The sequence below is a fragment of the Pteropus medius genome, unplaced genomic scaffold (genome assembly GCF_902729225.1).
Source record: "Pteropus medius unplaced genomic scaffold, Ma_sr-lr_union100, whole genome shotgun sequence".
In the NCBI taxonomy this organism is placed as follows: Eukaryota; Metazoa; Chordata; class Mammalia; order Chiroptera; family Pteropodidae; genus Pteropus; species Pteropus medius.
In genome coordinates this window covers 17,554,294-17,573,501 of record NW_024346667.1, presented here as the reverse complement: position 1 = coordinate 17,573,501, position 19,208 = coordinate 17,554,294, and the positions used below count along the sequence as shown (strand labels likewise).

At 38.2% G+C, this 19,208-nt stretch overlaps 1 protein-coding gene across 1 annotated transcript; it reads left to right on the top strand.

Moving 5' to 3' along the window:
* The first annotated feature begins 11,877 nt into the window (after positions 1-11,877).
* LOC120613194 (iron-sulfur cluster assembly 1 homolog, mitochondrial-like) lies at positions 11,878-12,321 on the top strand. The gene has a single exon (XM_039875783.1). It carries the CDS (start codon positions 11,878-11,880, stop codon positions 12,319-12,321), a length of 444 nt encoding a protein of 147 aa, XP_039731717.1.
* The last annotated feature ends 6,887 nt before the right edge of the window (positions 12,322-19,208 follow it).

The window sequence follows — 19,208 nt, the reverse complement described above, 5'->3', positions numbered from 1 at the left end:
ATAATACCTAACTGTGCTGAAAACCCATATATAAACATGGATTATGGAATCTTCTCTCAGACAAATTCTATTCTACCTTTTTTCACTCTTGCAATAAAATTATTTTTTTCTATTCATTTTTGTGCACATTTACAAATTGGCAAACATCCCAAGCAGCAGAAGCTTGTGATTCAAAGACCACCACAGGCGTGGGCTACACATATGCAGCAGATTCAACCATAGTTCATAAAATATAACTCAGGAAGGACAAATCTGAAGTTAACAAGAATAGGCAGATGGACAGAAACAGTTTAATCAAACAAGTTTTGGGGGCATACCTTATTCTGTGACATGTCCCCAAGCCAAATACAAAGTAAAAGGAAGAAATAAGAAGACTGGCCATGGTTTTAAAGGATACTTACTACCAGATGGTCCAATAAGTAGCTCATTAGGACAATTCCACAAGCATTCTATGCTTCCATTTTTAGTTTGTTTCTTGACCAGATTTCTCAGTTACTACTTTATTTATTGCCCCATTGTCCCTGTTTGCTGGTAGACCATGCCAGGGTTAGTAGGCCAGCTACTTAAGAGTCAGAGGATTTTCAGAGCTTTCTGGGCCACCAAGGGGAGAAAAGATCAAAGAAGGATGAATGAACAAGTCTGCATACTCCTTTTCACACCTCTTTCATCAAAGAAGCTTTGATTACCTTTAGCTGTTATTTGTCTGAACAACCAGAGTCCTCATGATCAAAAATGAAGTTTGTAAACCAGTGCACCAATATACACCAGCTCCACTTTCAAATCTGCAAACTTAAACATCTCATTACTTAACTGTAAACTTTATCCTCTAAATCTCTTACTCAGTGACCACAATTTTTCTTTTTCACCGAAACTTCCAGGCTATAGATTGCTCAATTTTTATACTATTTATTAGAGTGCCTTACAAGAGCAGACCTTCGTAAGTGTTCCACCATCAGAAAAAAAAAACCTTCTTTAGATAAAAAAACTGGGTCAATTATAACAGTATTATCCAGACAAAGAAAGATTCAATACTTCATTTCCAAATAAACTAACTGGGAGGTTTTGTATGATTATTTTCTCTCCCTTAGATTTGTCTCTTCTACCTAAACTTGGAACAGAAAAGCTTTCTGTTCTTGTGACCGCTATGTGTTACTTGGACATTCAAAATGTTAGAATGTGTTACCATGAGATTCTACAGAATAAGTTACAGAGTAGTTGTGAAACATTTTTTTACAACTGTAAGAGGGTCCATACATATCCTGAATAATGTTCATCGAATATTTATTTCTTCAATAAATATTTGTTGGATGCTCATGATGTGCTAGGAGTTGGGCTAAGAACTCAAAGTTGCAATGTGTATAAAATTCATTCCCCATACATTTATGTCTACTTAATCCTACTATGAACTATGTCTTTAATACACATCACAGTCATATGATAATTTTTAATTATCGACTTGAACAGTGGATTCCCCATTCAATTTGACAGGTGGCTAAATTTTTAAATAGTGGACTTACTATTTTAGGATAATCTACCATATGACTAAAAGTTAAATGTACTGAGCAGAAGACTATAGTAAGAAGAGTATTCCTTACGAGTATCAATTTTTCTCCTTAGAATCTAATACTGTACTTTTAATTAAGAACATGTTAAAAAGAAAAGTAGTGATTTTCAGCCACAACGGCACGTGTAAAGGAACATGTATAAATCCTATATTTATTAAATCCATTTTTAAAAAATGTCTTTCTGCACTAAGTGCCTTTAATTTCTAAGAACCCAGCCAGCAGACCTGGGGTTGCCTCCCAGCTCACTGATGGAATTCCTAATCGTGGCAGTCTGAGGAAACATGAGTTCAGTTACCAAATATAGTTGAGTAGAGTAAGAGGACAGATGCAATTCTGAGGCCACAGTTGCCTCAAAGTGACCACGGACCAAGCAGTCTTTAATGAATAGACAAGGCCAACCTCTGATTCCCTGGGAAAGAAGAAATGCTCATCTGAAACCCATCACCTTTTCAGAGCCTTCAAAGTAACCAAGGACTGACAAGGTTTGTAAGATGTATCTTAATATACTAACCGGTAGGGCAACATTTGTTAATTTGTTTTAAAAGAAGCTATAAAAATATAAATAGTTTGACTAAAGATATAATACTATTTAGGAGATGTCTTGATTCTTCTTTTATTTGGAAAGAAAAATAATGGGAGTTTTGTTGTCTTTCCAAAAACAATGAATATATAAGATTTATCTTCAGGCTTTATTTCTACCTTTGCTAGCAAATAACTACATTTTCTGATATACTCTTAGGCATGCTAAATTGATGCTGTCGATTCCAAAAGGATTAAATGTAGTAATGGAACCCACATTTGTCAAAATCATATATGTTTGTTTTACAGAAAATAAAAATGCAGTTAATTTGAACTTCACCCATACTTCCGCTAAATACCAATGGCTTAAATGATATACCTTAGGTGTTAGTAACATTTTAAGTTGTTGATTATACTTTCAAAAGATTTTTCAAATCAGTGAGAGTAATAGCAGACATTTTAAATTATATCTATGCATAACATTAACATATTTTTTAAAAAAGATAAAGCTTACTGAGAGAAACCACATTTCCTTCAATTATCACAGTATAATTTTATATCATGTTGCTTAAAGTTACACATGATATTGTCTTGAATCTAATATATGAGGTTAATACAAAATGATTTCAGGCACATATTGCTTTTTAAGATTTGCTAAAAATATTAATTGCCTTCTATTATGAATAATTAATCACATATAGAGCCCATTGCCCGATAATATAATACTATTCAATCATGTATGTGTAGAAATTAAACCCTTGTTATATAATAAATATAGTTTCCAATATTTTTTCCTCAAAGGAAGAACTTGAATGTTCACCCAATTATTCGGATTTTAAAAATCAGATTCTATTTGACAAATTATTGCTAACAGTACACAAAGCCTTAGAGATTTATCAAGCCAATAACTGCTCTGTAAACATATGATTACATATTCCTAGAATACAAATGAGTCCTCTCACATTCTAGTGTCCAATATGGATTACAGTCTGTATCCTGGGGACTCTATGTCAGTTCTTTGTCTGAGCTTCTCAGTTTTACTGCTAAAACAAAATATCAGTGGGATTCTACAGTATATCACAATAGAGTAAAGATCTAGATTACACTGGATCATTATGATCACTTAGATCTCTTTACCTCTTTTTTAAAAATGTAAGAGGGTAACGGTAGTCAGTTTTCAAAATAAATCTGACACATTCTTAAAGAGATACCAACTGAAAACTTCGAGGCCAAGACAAGAGCTTCCACTTCATTGATAATATGTGTGTGGAGGATATCCAAGGGTATTGTGATAACTGAGTACCAGTCAGGAATTTAGGCCATCTAGAGGTCCTGGTTAAATTCCAGCAAAGAAAACGAAGATGGAGCAAAACAGCTCTGACTATAATTAGTAACTATTAAATCATATTAGAAAATATAGAAACAAGTTTGGTAGAGAGGTTTTGAATTTAAGTGAGAGAAATGAAGACTTGAATAAGAATAATGGCAGTGGAAATGGATGACTTAGAAGTAAAATCTAGATATTTGCAACCGATTTAATATGATGAATAAAGATGGTAATATGAAGAGGATAACTCCAAATACTCTCTCTGTAAAATACATTTTTTGGCTGTTCTGGGCTATTATATTATGCCCCTGATATTGAGATAAATATACTGTTTGGGGAGTATTTAAAACTGTAGAATCAATATGACATATTTTTCTGTAATGACAATTTAAAGATTAAGAAAAAAGAAATTCACATTGTTAAGAAGATTTTTAAATTGTGTATTTTTTGCATCAAATAAGATTTTATAAATTTTTCATGTTTGATTTTTGCTCTATGGGGCCCTTGGTGAAAAGAACATTACAAAAAAATTAAAAGGAAGGTAGGGTGGAAGGAAAGAAGGAAGGAAACAATTTAGGTAATAAGAACAAAATTTATTTAACACTTCATGAAGCAGTCTCTTTTCAGAGAACTGTCAAATAGGGCAAAGGCAGGAAACTTTTATAGGATAAAGAATAAAGACAAAATTAGAAAAATATCTGATTGGCTTGAGTCACACAGTCAACTTTGTTTGGGGTGAGAAGGAATAAGGAAAAAGTATGGCATTTGGGGATTGGCTGATTGAATAGATTGCTTCCAGTCAATCGGATCATTTACAGGGACACAAGAATTAACTATGTTTCAGTTTGCTAATGTGGCACCCTAGACAAGAGCTCCTTCTTGGGCCTAGAAAGTTATTTATTTCAACAGAAGAAATGTAGTCTATAGACTGCCTGTGATTCCAAAACAAAAGGAAAAAAGTTTTAAAGGTTTTCAACTTTGGTTTTTATAGTTTCGGTTTTATTGAATCCTTATACCAACAATTTTAATTACTTGTTTAGTAACTGTTTAAATATAAAAATAAATAAAAATAGTAAATTTAAATTTTAAAATCACTCATAATTTTAACTTTTTTTTCAAAGAATGTGAAATAAACAACAAAAGATTCCCCTAAATGTCCCACCCTTCAACCCTGTCCCTGCCTAAGCCCCACCACAGAAGTAATAAGCGCTGTTTGATGTACAGTCTTCTAACAGTTTTCACATATTTATTCCTAACTATACATATATTCTTTTTTGTTTTTACATATATACATTCTTAAATGCCTAATGAAACATTACTGTCTGGCCTCTCTAAATCAGAGGTCCCCAACCCCTGGGCCGCGGGCCAGTACCAGTCCATGGCCTGTTAGGAACAGAGTCGCACAGCAGGAGGTGAGTGGCGGGCCTGTGAGCTAAGCTTCATCTACATTTGCAGCCGCTCCCCAGCACTAGCATCACCACCTCAGCTCCCCCTCAGATCATCAGGCATTAGATTCTCATAGGAGCACCAGTCCCTGGTGCCAAAAATGTTGGGGGCCACTGCTCTAAATGGCCTGGCCCAGGTGGTATGGAATATTGTGGGGTCCTTGGTGCCTGTCAGCCTTTTTCTAACATCAAACACTTTTTCTTTCAAAATTGTAGTAGTTCATCAATGTTTCTACCAAAGTATTCTATAAAGAATTGCAAAAATTTTCCCCTTATCTAAATTCTTAAAATAAATACCCTTAATATTTTCCATGGGAAAAGAAAACTTTGTGGTTAAATGCTGGTTTCAGCTCTCAGTCTACCATTCCCTTATGATTCAACTTTGGCCAAATAATGGAACATTTTTATGTTGTAGTTTGAGTAATAGAAATAATAAAAAGAACAATAATGTCTACCCCATCACTTTTTCTGAGGATCAGATAGTTCACTATCTGACAGGAGGCAATTCACACTTCAGAAGCTGTTGTGAAGAAGTCCTCAGGGAGGCTAGCTTTTATTGTTTGTAACTGAATTCTTCTTTCTACCAGACTCTGCTATTTCTTATGCATATGCCTTGTCTTCTCCAAGTTCCTCCCAAGCCAGGGAAATATTGTACATTTCAACAGCCTGTAAGTGCCTTGCCTCCTATAGAATTTTTGGACTGACAAAATAGAGAATTATCCTGGATATCATAGATCTGGTTTTCAGATATTTATCCTCAAAAGTCAGCAACTCTAAAAACAAATATTCGTCATTCCTAAATTTGTTTTTTTTTTTTATTATTTGCATATTAGGCATGTGAATTTTATATATTTATATGTATAGTACATATTCAGGAACTCAAAAATAAATGTTTTCCCAAATACTAGGATAATAATGTCAAGAAAATTTATGATAAAAATGCTACGTCAGGATGTGTGATATACATACCAAATATAAAATATTCAATGAAAACTTACATGTTCTATATTTCATAGTAGAACATAAGTCCAACAAAATTCAGATTATATTAGCTTAGGGAGAAGTGGTGAACCATAAAATTACAATTAGAAATAATCTATAAATTAAGTGGCATAAAATTCCTTAAAAATTAATAAAATATTCACAGTGATTTAAAAAACAGGTGACCGTGAAAGTTTACATTTCTTGGGATATGCTAAGGTACTGATAAGCTGCCTGCTAAAGTCTAAGGTGGAAAAGAATCTTTAATGCCTCACAGTATTTGCCGACCCTCCCAAACCTTTGCTTCCCCCAAATGTTTGCTTAAGGGTTTGCAGGGAATATAATCAATAATATCATAATATCTTTGTAAGGTGACAGGTGGTTGCTAGATTTATCGTGATGACCACATTGTAAGGTATACAAATGTCAAATCACTATGTTATACACCTGAAACTAATACATTATGTAATTTTTTAAAAAAGATTGAGTTTGGCATTAGGTATAAATATCAAAGTTCACCTGAAAGAATTTGCCTTCTGAACACCATGAGAACACCAGCAGCTGCCTCCATGATACAATTTGAGAGAACTTAAAGCAGGTATAATTCTCAAACAGCAAGTGTATTTCTCTCTATCATCTGCCATGGTCAAGCACTGTGCCAAGAACTAGCCATACAAAGACTGTCAGTTGCAGCTCTGCTTTCAAGGTGCTGACAGTGTGATGGAGAAAGGATTCCCTGACCTCATCTTTATAATTTAATAAGATGAATGTTAAAATATGGTACAAAGTGTTATGTTCAAAGAAGGAGAGAAATATACTGTCTGGGGAATCATAAAAGTACCCCCCAAAAAAGGGAAATTAAATAAAAGTTTTCAAAGATGAACTGGAATTTGAATCCCAGAAATAGAAGAGAAGGGCAAAAGAAACATCATGTGAAAGCACGGAGACCTAAAAATCATGAAATATTCAAGAGATGGTGAGTATGCCAGTGAGGCACGACTGCAGCCAGATGTCAGGATGACAACGGAGCATGAGGGTGGAGAGTTTACATTAGGACAGACTATCCAGAGGCATGTAGATAACCTGCATATCACGCTTTGGACCTTCACTTATCAGCCAGAGGGTCCGAGTGGAAAAAAAATACCAAAGGGATGACAGGACCAAATATATAAATATGATCATTCCTGCCATCTTGGATCTCCTATAAAATTTGTTTAAACTATTTTAATAACAATTATCATGCTCTTCCTTGTGTTCGAGTCGCTTTTACTCTTGTCTAATTCCTCTAAATCCTCCTACTGGGTTGTAAATCCATTAAAGGAAACAAACTGTGCCTGGCTCATCTTTGCCCTTCTTGAAGCTTCCTTTGCATGCAGCAAAGTGATAATACAGTTTAACTGATTTTGCGTTCCACTTATCATTCCGGGAAAGGGAAGTAGAAGAAAGAAAGTGTGCCTATGACATGAGCAAGGCCAAATAAGAGCCATGTTTCCCATGGTGAATAAGCTAGAACTACACAAATTCCAAGAAGTTAGAAAACAATTGTGGCTTGTGAGAATTTTAGGGGAAATGACAAGCTAAATTATGAATGACGATGATGAAGAAGACCCAAAGGGGAAAAAGACTAAGAAAGGAGTTTCCAGGCAATTCGAAGTCCTTAAGAGAAGACAGTCAGGGGACAGAGAAGATTTAAAGATGTGAGAGAATACTTTATTCCTCAAAATTTCAAAATCTTTTGATTCCACTTGCTAAAGTGGAATACTTTAATGTTTTTGGCATTTACCTCATTTCCTCTTTACTTGTTAAAGGCTGTATAATTGAACCCAATTTAGTATATTTCATTTCTGTGTCTTTCACACCAGCATAGAATTACCAAAAGCACTGTTTGAAATAAAACATGAAATCTCAAGGAAATAATGGAAATGTTCGTATATCTCTTTGATTATGACCTTTTTATTTTGGGTGTTGACTGACACGGAAATCTCTGAAGCATAATTTTCCAGTGAGTGTGGGCTACCTGGAAACCCACTTTGTTCATCCACGTTGAATGAGCATTTTCATTAGGTGACGTGCATGTTCTAGCGCAATAACTGGGTTGCAAATTAAACCTGAACTATATATGCCATAGAGCTATTATTTTCTTTTTCATTATGCAAGCTGTTTTTAAGCTACACCTAATCCTGACAACTGGATCCCGTCAGATGGCGCCTCTTTAAAACCAAAAATATAAGTTAATAAGCAGATGATTTAATCTGCCTCTGGCAAACACTCCCCACTTAAAAAAAAAGAACTGAAAATTATTTCATCATTCAGAACTTTGCTTTAAGCTTCTTCATATAATGTCTTTCTGTGGAGTTTTAGAATTTATCATATTATGTTCACTTTGTACTAAATATAATTAAATTAATAGCAGAACTTGGATTGCTGATCCACAGTTTTATTAGTCAGATATATTGCTAAGGATGCTCAGTTGTTAAAATTATAATATAATGGCAGTAAAGTGTACGGTTAAGATCATGATCTCTGGAATTATTGTCTGGGTTTGAATCTTGGCTCTCTTATCTTTTGTGCCTCAGTTTCCTTCTTTCTAAACTGGGGTATGTTGTGAGAATTTTTAATGAAATAATCCACATAGTAGCTCTTGGCACAATGCCTATTTCATGATCAGTCCATTGTTAGCCATTACCATTATCATGATCATCACTGTTAGTACTTATTGATGTGATCTGAATTCATTAGGAAGCTGATGTTCTATAGCAGAGGTTGGCAAACTTTTTCTGTAAAAGTCTGGATAAATATTATAGGCTTTGTTTTGACCCTACAGTCTCTGTTGCAACTACTCCACTCTGGCGCTGTTTCACAAAAACAGTCAAAGAGAGTCCCATGGCCACATTCTAAATGCAGTCAAAGTCAAAAGGCTCTGCCTCTAAATTGATACATTCAGACGTTTCACTATCTTAATACATCTTTCCAGATCTCTTAGTCATTCTTGCTGTACCTTTCTTTTGTTTTCACTGGGCCTTTAGTCCCTTAATCTTTTTATGTTCAAACTTCTACCTATGAACTCCAATCCAGTTTAGATTTTAGAATCCCCCTCTGCCTTGCCAATATTCTCAACAGCCTTGCCCATTTCCCTTCCATCTTACCTGTGTGTCAAAACCTGGATCATCCATCTCCACACCTCCACCTGGACTGCCGAGCTCTGATGGAGAGAACCATGCAATCATACAAATTAGTAACATTATAAAGATATCGCGTCTAACTTCAACTATTCCCTCATCTCTGCCCGTAAATCCTTCCTAAGGAAATCTCTCCCTCTCTTCAACAGCTATTTCAAATCATCTCCTGTCTTCGTAAATTTCCAAATGCACAGAAGTCCCAAGATAGGAACTCCCCTTTTAATTACAGATTTACCCAGATTCTCTTCCTGTCTCTGTCTGTCTGTCTGTCTGTCTGTCTCTGTCTCTCTCCCTCTCTATCTCTCTCTCTCTCTCTCTCTCACACACACACACACACTTTATTATTTTTCTTCTTTCACAATGGAAGAACTTCTCTCCTTCCAACCTGAAGCCATTTGTACTAATAATAACCCATTCCATCTCACATCCTGGAATACTTGGTCTATACATTATCCCCACTTTCTAACCTGGATCTTCTGCTTCTCATTCTCTACTGACTAATTTCATTAGCACTGAAACATGTTTCAGTGCCCCACCCTAATTTTAAAAATCCTCACTAGATTCCATATTTTTGTCCAGCTACACTGCCTCTCTTCCTTTCTATAAACTCCAAAGAGTCAACTGCACTTGCAATCTACACTTCATTCCCTTCCATAATTTCTCAACATATCTGGAATCTGATTTATATCTCTGTCACATACACTGAAACTGCTGTTGCCAGTTGTGCTAATCTCCCAGTTGCTAAGTCCAAAGGGTACTCCTTCCTTCATGGGACATTTTCTTACCCTGTGTCCATGACATCCCACTCTCGTGGTTTCCCTCCACCTCTCTGGAGATTCTTTTCTTTTTTCTGCCTTTCTTCCTGAATGACCATATCCCCTCCCATAACTTATGGTACCACCCACAGATGACTAATTCCCAATCCAGCCCTGCTTTTCTTTCTCTGGGCTCTGGACCACTATCTCAAATTGCCTTCTAGACATCAGCACCAGAGGTCCCAGAATCCCCTCAGAAGCAAAAAGTGTAAATCGAAATTAAGCTTTTCTTTTTCTCAAAACGTGTTCCCTCACTTGTGGTACCGTCTATCCCATTGTTTGAGGAAGAAATCTATAATCCTGCCTCTGCGTCATCTCTTAATGTAATCAATCAGCAATGTCTGTTCCTCTCTTCAGTTGGTTCAGTACCCTGTTTTCCATCTCAGTGTCACTTGTTCATATCTCCATCATCTTTTTTATTTACGATCAATTGTGTTCCTTAGCAGCAAGCAACATAAATATTCTTTGGTCAACTTGAGTATAAAGAGATGTATCAATAGGAGTTGTGGCAACTCACAGAATGAAGCCCGGAGTCTATGCTGGCGGCAAGACCACAGTCAGAACTGTGCCATAAAAAGACTCATGTGTGGCTATCCCTTGGACTACAGCTGAACAGCCCACAACACAGCTTCCATCTCCAACCCTGGATACGCCTCTGTACAGCCAACACTTCACGTTGCTGCCTCTGCTGCCACTATCAGTGTCCAGCTGTCTGAATGGTTTTGCCACGGACCTTGCTTCAAAGTCCAAGGTGGATATATCTTATTGGCAAGTCTAGGCCATGTGCCAAGACTTGTGCCCAGACTCCAGTATGCTAGGAAAGCAAATATTTGGAGAATTCAATCCCGTTATTATAAATATACTCAGTTTCTCACTGAGGCTCATCATATGAGGAATTATCCAAAACTAAAAAGGAGGTTCAGATAATGTGCAACCAAAAATAAAACAGTGATAAACATACAAAACCTCTAGAATAGCAGTCCCCCACCTTTTTGGCACTAGGGACCGGTGCTCTTATGAGAATCTAATGCTTGACGATCTGAGGCAGAGCTGAGCCGGTGATGCTAGTGCTGGGGAGCGGCTGCACATACAGATAAAGCTTCACCTGCTCACCTGCTGCTCACCTCCTGCTGTGTGGTCTGGTTCCTAACAGGCCAAAACTGGTACCGGTCCACCGCCCAGAGGGTGGGGAGCCCTGCTCTAGAACACTAGAAAAGCCTTCTCACTGACTTCTTTCTTTCACCTTGCCTCCTCTTCCCCTGCATCTGTCCTAAAGCCAGGCTGCAGTCATATTTCTAAATTGCAACTTTGAGATGTTTATCTCATATTCTTTTGTCTCCCAACTGCCCATAAAACAAATTTCAAGCTCTTTGCAAGGCTTCAGGCCTTCTCTGACCCCACTCCTGTTTTCTAACCTTACCTCCGGCTCTTTTCCCAATCTCCAGATAGATTTCTGTTTAACTGAATCTCTCCCAGTTACCTGAATCCGCCACACTCTTTCTGGATCCAAGACTTTGTACAGTCAAGCACCGCATAACATATTTAAGCCAACAACAGATGCCACGTGCAACGGTGGTCCTATAAGATTATAACAAAGCTGAAATATTCCTATCGCCTAGTGACGTAGCTGTCGTAAAGTCACGGTGCTACAACGTAAGGCATTACTGTTTTGTGCCGATGTGAGTCCATAGATAACTATCGGCTAGAAATGCCTGGGCACGCACTTGGGCGCGGGAGCTCCCCACGGACATCTCCCTTTTCCAGACCAGTGTTACAACCAGCAGAGCCATGGTGGTTCTTATTACAATTGCAAGACACGCTTCAGTGATAACTATTAGGAAACTTTGAAGAAAAAAAGAGGTTATCACTTACAGGCTCTGCAGTACACGAGGCAAGCCAGGGCGCGTAGACGGTTCTCAAGTGTGAGGCTGGGGAAGCGTGCTGCCAGGGTCGGGGCCTAGGATCTCCAGGGTTCACTCTTTTTGGTGAGTTAAGACATATGGACAAAAATTTAAAGGGTGCCCTGGGCTGGAGCTTGTAGCGTCAATGCATCCGCCGTGTCCATGGAGAGAGGCCGAGGCAGCAGAGCTCCGGCCCAAGGCAGACAGCGAGGATATAGGCTCATTAGTCTGGGCCCTTGTCCAGGCTGTGAACAAGAGGAAGCTGCAGCCCATCGCAGCCACCCTCACCCTGACACCTCCGGCAGTAAACAAGATAAAACAACTTTTTAAAGATAAGCCTGAATATGCAGGTGTGAAAGTTGGTTTACAAAACAGGGGTTGTAATGGCCTTTCTTATACTCTAGAATATACGAGGACAAAAGGAGATTCTGATGAGGTCAGAGTGTCCATCGAAAAGAAAGCACACCTAACACTTTTAGGAGCAGAAGACTATGTTGAAGACAAGTTATCCAGTGAGTTTGTGTTCAATAACCCAAATGTCAAAGGAACATCTGGCTGTGGAGAAAGCTTTAATATTTCACCCCTTTAGACTACTCTGGCTGTAAGCTCCAGGAAAGCCTATAGAAGCCCTAGGCTTACTGATGAAATCATTTGACTACCACGTGCTTAATGTTTATAATGCATGGCTGCCTTGTGAGGAAAATAAAGTGATGCATTTTGAAAATGAAGCCAGCATGATAGATTACAGAAGAACTGATATTTGTATTCTTTTTAGGGGAGAGAAAATGAGAGGCCATCACTCTTTTGGGGTCATTTTTCTGTAAAGAGAAAAAAAATCCCATCCTGCACTTAATTCTCTTACATCTTTCCTGTTAGAACCAGGAAGGTGCCATGGAAGGTGCCTGCCTGAGAGGATTTGGGGAGACACGTTCCTCATAAGTGTGCTGCACTCCATAGATTTCTGTTCAATGGCCCGAATGGGTATCTCCAGACCAGACTGTTGGTTCTTAAAATTCAGAGGCAGAAAGTCCTGATGACTGATGTGACATGGTGGTCCATTGTTTTTCTACCCAAACTTGGCATGGCCTTTCTCCATTTTCATGCAAAATTTCATTGTCAGATGCCTCATTTGCTGATCTTTTAGTAGCACCAGCCATTAGATGAGAGTATCAAAGATTTCTGTGAACTACAATACAGAATGGTTCTGAATGATGGCATCAAAAGGTAAGAAATACTTCACCCGCCATTTTTCATCCATTTCCTTTGCCACCTTAGACATCTGCTGCAGGTGGGATCTCAAGCTGACTTAGATCCTTTTACATGAAAGGACTCACAGAATCCATCTAGCCCGCTCTCTCAATTCTATACCTGAGAAAGCAAAACCCTGCGGAAGTGGGAGGGCTTATGATCACCTGCACACTGCTGAGTGGGGACACTTCGCATCTCCCCTATGTAAGTTACACAGCAGCCTGGTGCTCAAGCAGGCCGTAAAGGTGAAAGGGCAGTCTCGTTGACGTTTCAATAAGATTTCTATGTAATTTTGCGGAGATCGCATTTTTATTTTATTTTAAGTGAGAAGAATCTTATTTTAAAACCCACTTATGCTGTTTCTTCTGAACTGTGAAGCAGTGGTTTATACTAGCAGTGAAGACATTGTAGCAACCCAGAGATCCCCTTCCGGAATGTAGTAGTAACTGTGAAGCAGAACATAGGGATCTTTTCCTAAATTTTCCAATATGCGTACACTTTCTGGATCCTAAGTTCCATTGCTAAAATTTTTAAGCTTAATATTTTAACCTAACATTTTTGTCATCAACTTTTCTTTAACAATGTTACTTTTGTCATTTAGTTATTGATATTTCCGGGTTTGACATATTAAGTGTTTTATGAGATGACAGGCATTTTTTGAAAACTGATTTCTATGAATTAAAGTAGCTTAGTTCCTTGATGTTTGCCATATTTACTAAAATACCTGGCACAAAATGCACCAAAGCCTAGAGCAGTGTCTTTATGCTCATGACTTTTTATTAATATGATTATCCACTTATAATTTTGCAATACTGAATGTATATAGAGATTGAGTTGTCATTAAAAAAATGTGGTCTCTTTGTGATCATTAACAAAAAAAAAAAAGAGAGAGAGAGAGAGAAAACAAGAATTTAAAGCATGGAAAGAAAAAAATAAAAGCAGCCCAAACATTTGGTTACTGAAATCAACTAAAGGCGCCTCAGTGGGGGAAGGCGCCCTACTTCTATGTTTCAGTCTTGTGGCTGGCAATCTGCTTATTCCAGATAGCCTTTGTTGAAGCAGATGCCTCTTTGTAGTGGATGCCTCGACAGTCAAAGCTTAATTTAGGCACTTGAATTACAGAAAGAAAAAACAATGGTCAGGGCATGCACTACAATTATTCATGTGTTAGTGGTGATGCTGGCATGAACGAACCTGTGCTAAAAGTTGTTCTAAAAGCGTAACACATGTGATTACAGCAGTAGGCTATACTAACCAGGTTTGTGTGAGCGCACTCGGTGATGTTCGCACAGTGACGAAATCGCCTATCACATTTCTCAGAATGTATCCCTGTTTTTAAGCAGCACATGATTGTAGGTGCTTTTGTATCCTCCTTACCTGCCCGACTCTTCCTCACCCTTCTTGTATCACCTTTTAGGCTTCATCTCTTCCATAAAACTATTCCTGATCTTAATCTCGTTGCCCCTTCTAGATGCTAACATAGCACTTGGTTCTCCTCTCAGCATAGCACTTGACACACTTAATTATATATCTTATTACTTATTTGTATCCCTTCTACACTATTAAATTCAATGAGGGCAGAAACCTTGTCTTTTCCTAAATTATATCTATCTCAGTGCCTAGCACGTTGTTTGGCACATCGTAGATACCCCACAAACACATTTTGAATGAGGGATTCTCTTCTAGGTCACTTCAAGAATCAAAGATTTTGTTTTGAAATTTACCTGGATTTTCAGCTTAGCCACCCCAGGTGTGGTTGACATAAAATGTTTCCCAATCTTTCTCAGCATTGAATTCAGTACAAAAAGTGAATTAAAACTAAACATATTCAAATAGTCAAAATACACTGAATACAACTTTTCTCCAGATATGGGCTATATCTAAAGAATTGTTGAGAAATAAGAATGGTTTCATTCTGGAGCACAGACAGGACAAAAGATTTAGAGTAATATTTGGGTTGATAAAAAGGGGACAATGATGAGACCACTCTAATGGATTTGTAAGCTTTACTTGGAGAACAGTGGGAAATATGGTTTAGTGGGTAGAGTAGGACTAGAATTTGCAGAATCTCATAATTCAGGCTCATCTAAGTGAATAACCTTTCTAAGAGGACATCAAAGACACAAGTATAACATTCATCTGCAGAAACATAAAAAAAAAAAAATAGAGCCTTAGCTTGCAGGCCATTCAAAAACAGGCAATGGAATGGCTTTGGCACAAGTGAAGTTTATTGACTCTTGACCCAGAAGTTCACTAACAAGCTTTAGGATCTCTGACTACAAATCTTCTGTTGAATTAGCAGATTCTATGAATCACTGCATTTTTTTGCGTGTGGTAGCAGATCCTTGAGGTGGATTTCTGGAACCTCTCTACATAATGCTTTTTGAGATTAGAGACTTTCAGGGGTCAAAAATTGCAAGCTGGCTCTTTTAGGTCATGTGCAAAAAAATAACACTTCCCTTAATAAAACAAAATCTCATCACTCTAAGAAGAATCTCTGATGGAAAACTGCTTCTGAAAGGAAGTTCAGCTCTACCCTCATCTCCTCCACTCCCTCTTCTTTACTACACCTCACGACTTTTCACTCTGGACCCAAGGACTGTGCCGTCAGTCTGAGTCGAGAGTCAGCAAACTTCAATCCTTGTGCCGAAGCCATCCCATTGCCTGGTTTTGTATGGCCTGCAAACAAAAGAATGTTTGGTTTTTTTTTTTTATTTAACATTTTTAAACTGTTGTACAAAAATCAAATTCAAAAGAATAGTATTTTCGACATGTAAAATTCAAGTATCAGTGTCCACAAATGAAGTTTTATTGGCACATAGGCACGCTTATTTATGTATGTATTTCTATGGCTGGTTTTATGTTACAAGGGCAAATTTGTGTAATTATGACAGAGAACAAACAGCCCACAAAGTCAAAAATATTTACCATCTGGCCTTTTATGTAAAAGTTTGCCAATCTCTAGTCGAGAGCATGAATGTGCCTTTAGCACCTGAAACTTTATATGATTATGGACTATGTGTTGAATTAACTGTTGAGTGAATGAACTTGAAGCACATGGCTGGACACAAAGAAAGAATGAGGCTATAAGATTTCAACATTTCATTGAAAACTAAAAAATGAAGATTGGAGTCAAAACGTATTTTGTAGTTATTTTCTAGCAGGGTCATATTTACTAAAAATATCAACAAGCTACGAATCTCAAAACACCAGTGAAGTCAAAGCTGTCCTGAGCTGTGCAGTTGGGGGCAGAGGGAAGGGAGGCTCTGAGAAGTGCCCTTCTGCACTTACAGCACACACTGCAGATAGCTGTCTTCTTGAATTAGTCAATGCTGGTGAGTAAGATCATATTCACTCACGAGCAAATATTAAATTAAGTGATAAATGGTAAATACAAGTATACTTAATGTCTCTTCCAACTTATAGAACAGATTTTTAAAAAAGTACAGATGACCCTTGAACAACAACATGGAGAGGTTAAACCTCCCTCTCCCCCTTTGGAGTCAAATATTTGTGCATAATTTTTGACTCCCCAAAATCTTAACTACAGTGGCCCTTTGTATCTTTGGGGTTCAACCAAGCATGGATGGAAAACAGTATTTTTTTCCCACGTGAATCCACAGTTGGGAATCCACAGCTGGGAAAGCAAAAATACTGTTTTCTACCAGTTTGTTCAATCCGCAAATGTGAAATCTGAAAATAGGTAGGGCCAGCAGTATTTATTGAAAAAATCCACAATTAAAACCATGTTGTTCAAGGGTCAGCTGTATATTTGTTCACCTTAATGTTTCTCCCAACTTGTAAATTAGTAGTATTATGATCACAGTCACACACACACACACACAATCTTACTACTATTGGCAAGTCTCTCTATATTGTCTTTCAGGACAGAAGTAAATTGATTTCCAGTGCCTCCTCTGGCCTTCCTGTTGAAAGCAAAGAGTGTATGAAGAGGATTCCGATATGTCAGAGACTTCCTCCCATGACTCTTTCTATGATTCCCTATCAGACATTCAGGAAGAAAACAGGAATGCTGACTTCTTCCCTGGGCTATCAGCTTTTCTCAGCCAGGAAGAGATAAACAAGAGCCTTGACCTGGCACAGAGAGCTATAGCCAACTCTAAGACAGAAGATTTAGACTCAGAAAAGGAAATCTCACAGATTTTCAACACCACTCCTGTAAGACTCCGTGAAAATTCTTCCCGAAAGGAGACCAAATTGGGTGATCCTTCCTCCTCAGGAACACTTCCAGATAACAGACCAGAAGGAAAAATTGAGTGTATCTCCTCACCTGGTTCAAAGAGGAAGCCTACCATCTCGCCCCTGCTTGCCAGACCCAGCTATATCCGGAGCCTCCAGAAGGCTGAAAAATGTGATGCAAGAACTCCCAACACAAGTGTAAAGCCCAAACCAGCTTATCAAGGTACAGCTGGCCCCCAGAACCAGCTGTGTGACAAGGCAGCTAATCTCATAGAGGAGCTGACATCCATATTTAGAAGAGCAGCAAAGCCAAGAAACAGAAGCCCGAATGGCGAGTCCTCATCACCAGACAGTGGGTACCTGTCTCCAAAAAATCAGCCCTCAGCCCTGATGAGTGCCTCGGCCAGTCAGAGCCCTACCGAAGACCAACGAGAGATGGAGGAAGCGGAAAAGTTACCCAAGGCCAGGCGTTGCTATGGAGCAGACCAGGACGAAGCAGTGCCGCTCAATAGCATTTCTCGCCCACAGCCCCAGAATGCACTCTGCCTCCCATCAGCTCCTCGGTTCATCCAGAAGCTGAGGAGCCAAGAAGTGGCGGAAGGAAGTCAAGTTTATCTGGAGTGTAGAGTCACTGGAAACCCGACGCCTCGAATCAGGTCAGAATTGTTTATTACGAATATCGGATGATTCGTGTTGAGTTTTGTTTTTGTGTTAATGTGGGAAGAGAAGAGATTTCCTCTCCAGTTAGCCCTCTGAAGCCTCAGGTAGTGTTTTCAGGTACCTGCAAGGCAAAAGCATCCCAGAATTGCAAATACTAGTTGTTCTAGTTGTCCCTGGTGAGATATATTTGTTGTTATGAACCATGTAATACTGACTAAGCGGGGGAAGCAAAGGACTGGACAGACATAGGGGAGCACAAACAGGTTGTTACATCAGACTCCGGAATTAATAACAGCCAGGGAAACTTAAAATGTACAACCGATTTATTCAAGATACAGTGAAAAATGCATGCATAATTTGAATGTGAGTTGCTGAAGATGGCTGAAAGTGTGGCTAAATCTAAAAGTTTATCTGTCAGTACAGAGATGAAAAGTATGTAGAGGCCAACCACAGTAATAGCTGCTGAATACATAATCTGGTCTAAGGTATGGGCCCAATCAGCACATAGTCGCTTAAGGTAAGCACAGCGACATATCTTCAATGTGATGCAACCAAGGAGGGCAGAACTTTTCTAGCAAGGAAAGATAAACGGAACCAAGAAGGCAACAGATCTGTTGTTCATACACTGGCTCTGGCCACTAGAGAATGCGTATGGCAAAAAAAAAAATCACAATTAGATGAGTGTGTGATTAATCGGAGTCAGTAAACACTTACACCACCGTGTCCATTATGTCTATAAATTTGTCCTCCTTAATTGCCAAGTCTGCACCTTCTGTGCAGAAGGTTAAGAGGCATGACCCTGGAGTCAGATTGCAGGGTTTCCAATCATGTCTCCACCAACCAAGTCACCCAGGCCAGTTACTTTGTGACCCAGTTTGTTCACCTGTGAAATGGAAATCATAATCATACCTACCTCATACTTTTTTATGACGATGAAATAATATGTGAGAAAAAATCAAGTAGTGCCTTGCACGTAGTGACTGCTGCACTGGCATCACCTATTATTTTTATTATTTCTCATCTCTTAATTTCAAATGCCAAAATGGAAATAACATTCCAAGTCAGGATTATACTATAAAAAACTTTTTAAAGTTAAACCATTTTTTAAAGTTTTGCTTTTATTAATGAAGATTGCGTTGCCTAAGTTACATAAATATAAAAAAGGAAATTTAAAATTGTGAAATTTAGAAAAATGATAAAGTAGACATCATTGGCTGGTACTTTTTATTAATATAGCATTTCACAAATCACAGACTTTACTCCTCACCCTATATCCACTAATACACACTTTTCTAGACTTGGTTTCTTAGTTTGATAAATCATTGCTCACAAACATGGAGTAAGCATTGGTGTTACTGGCTGAAAAGT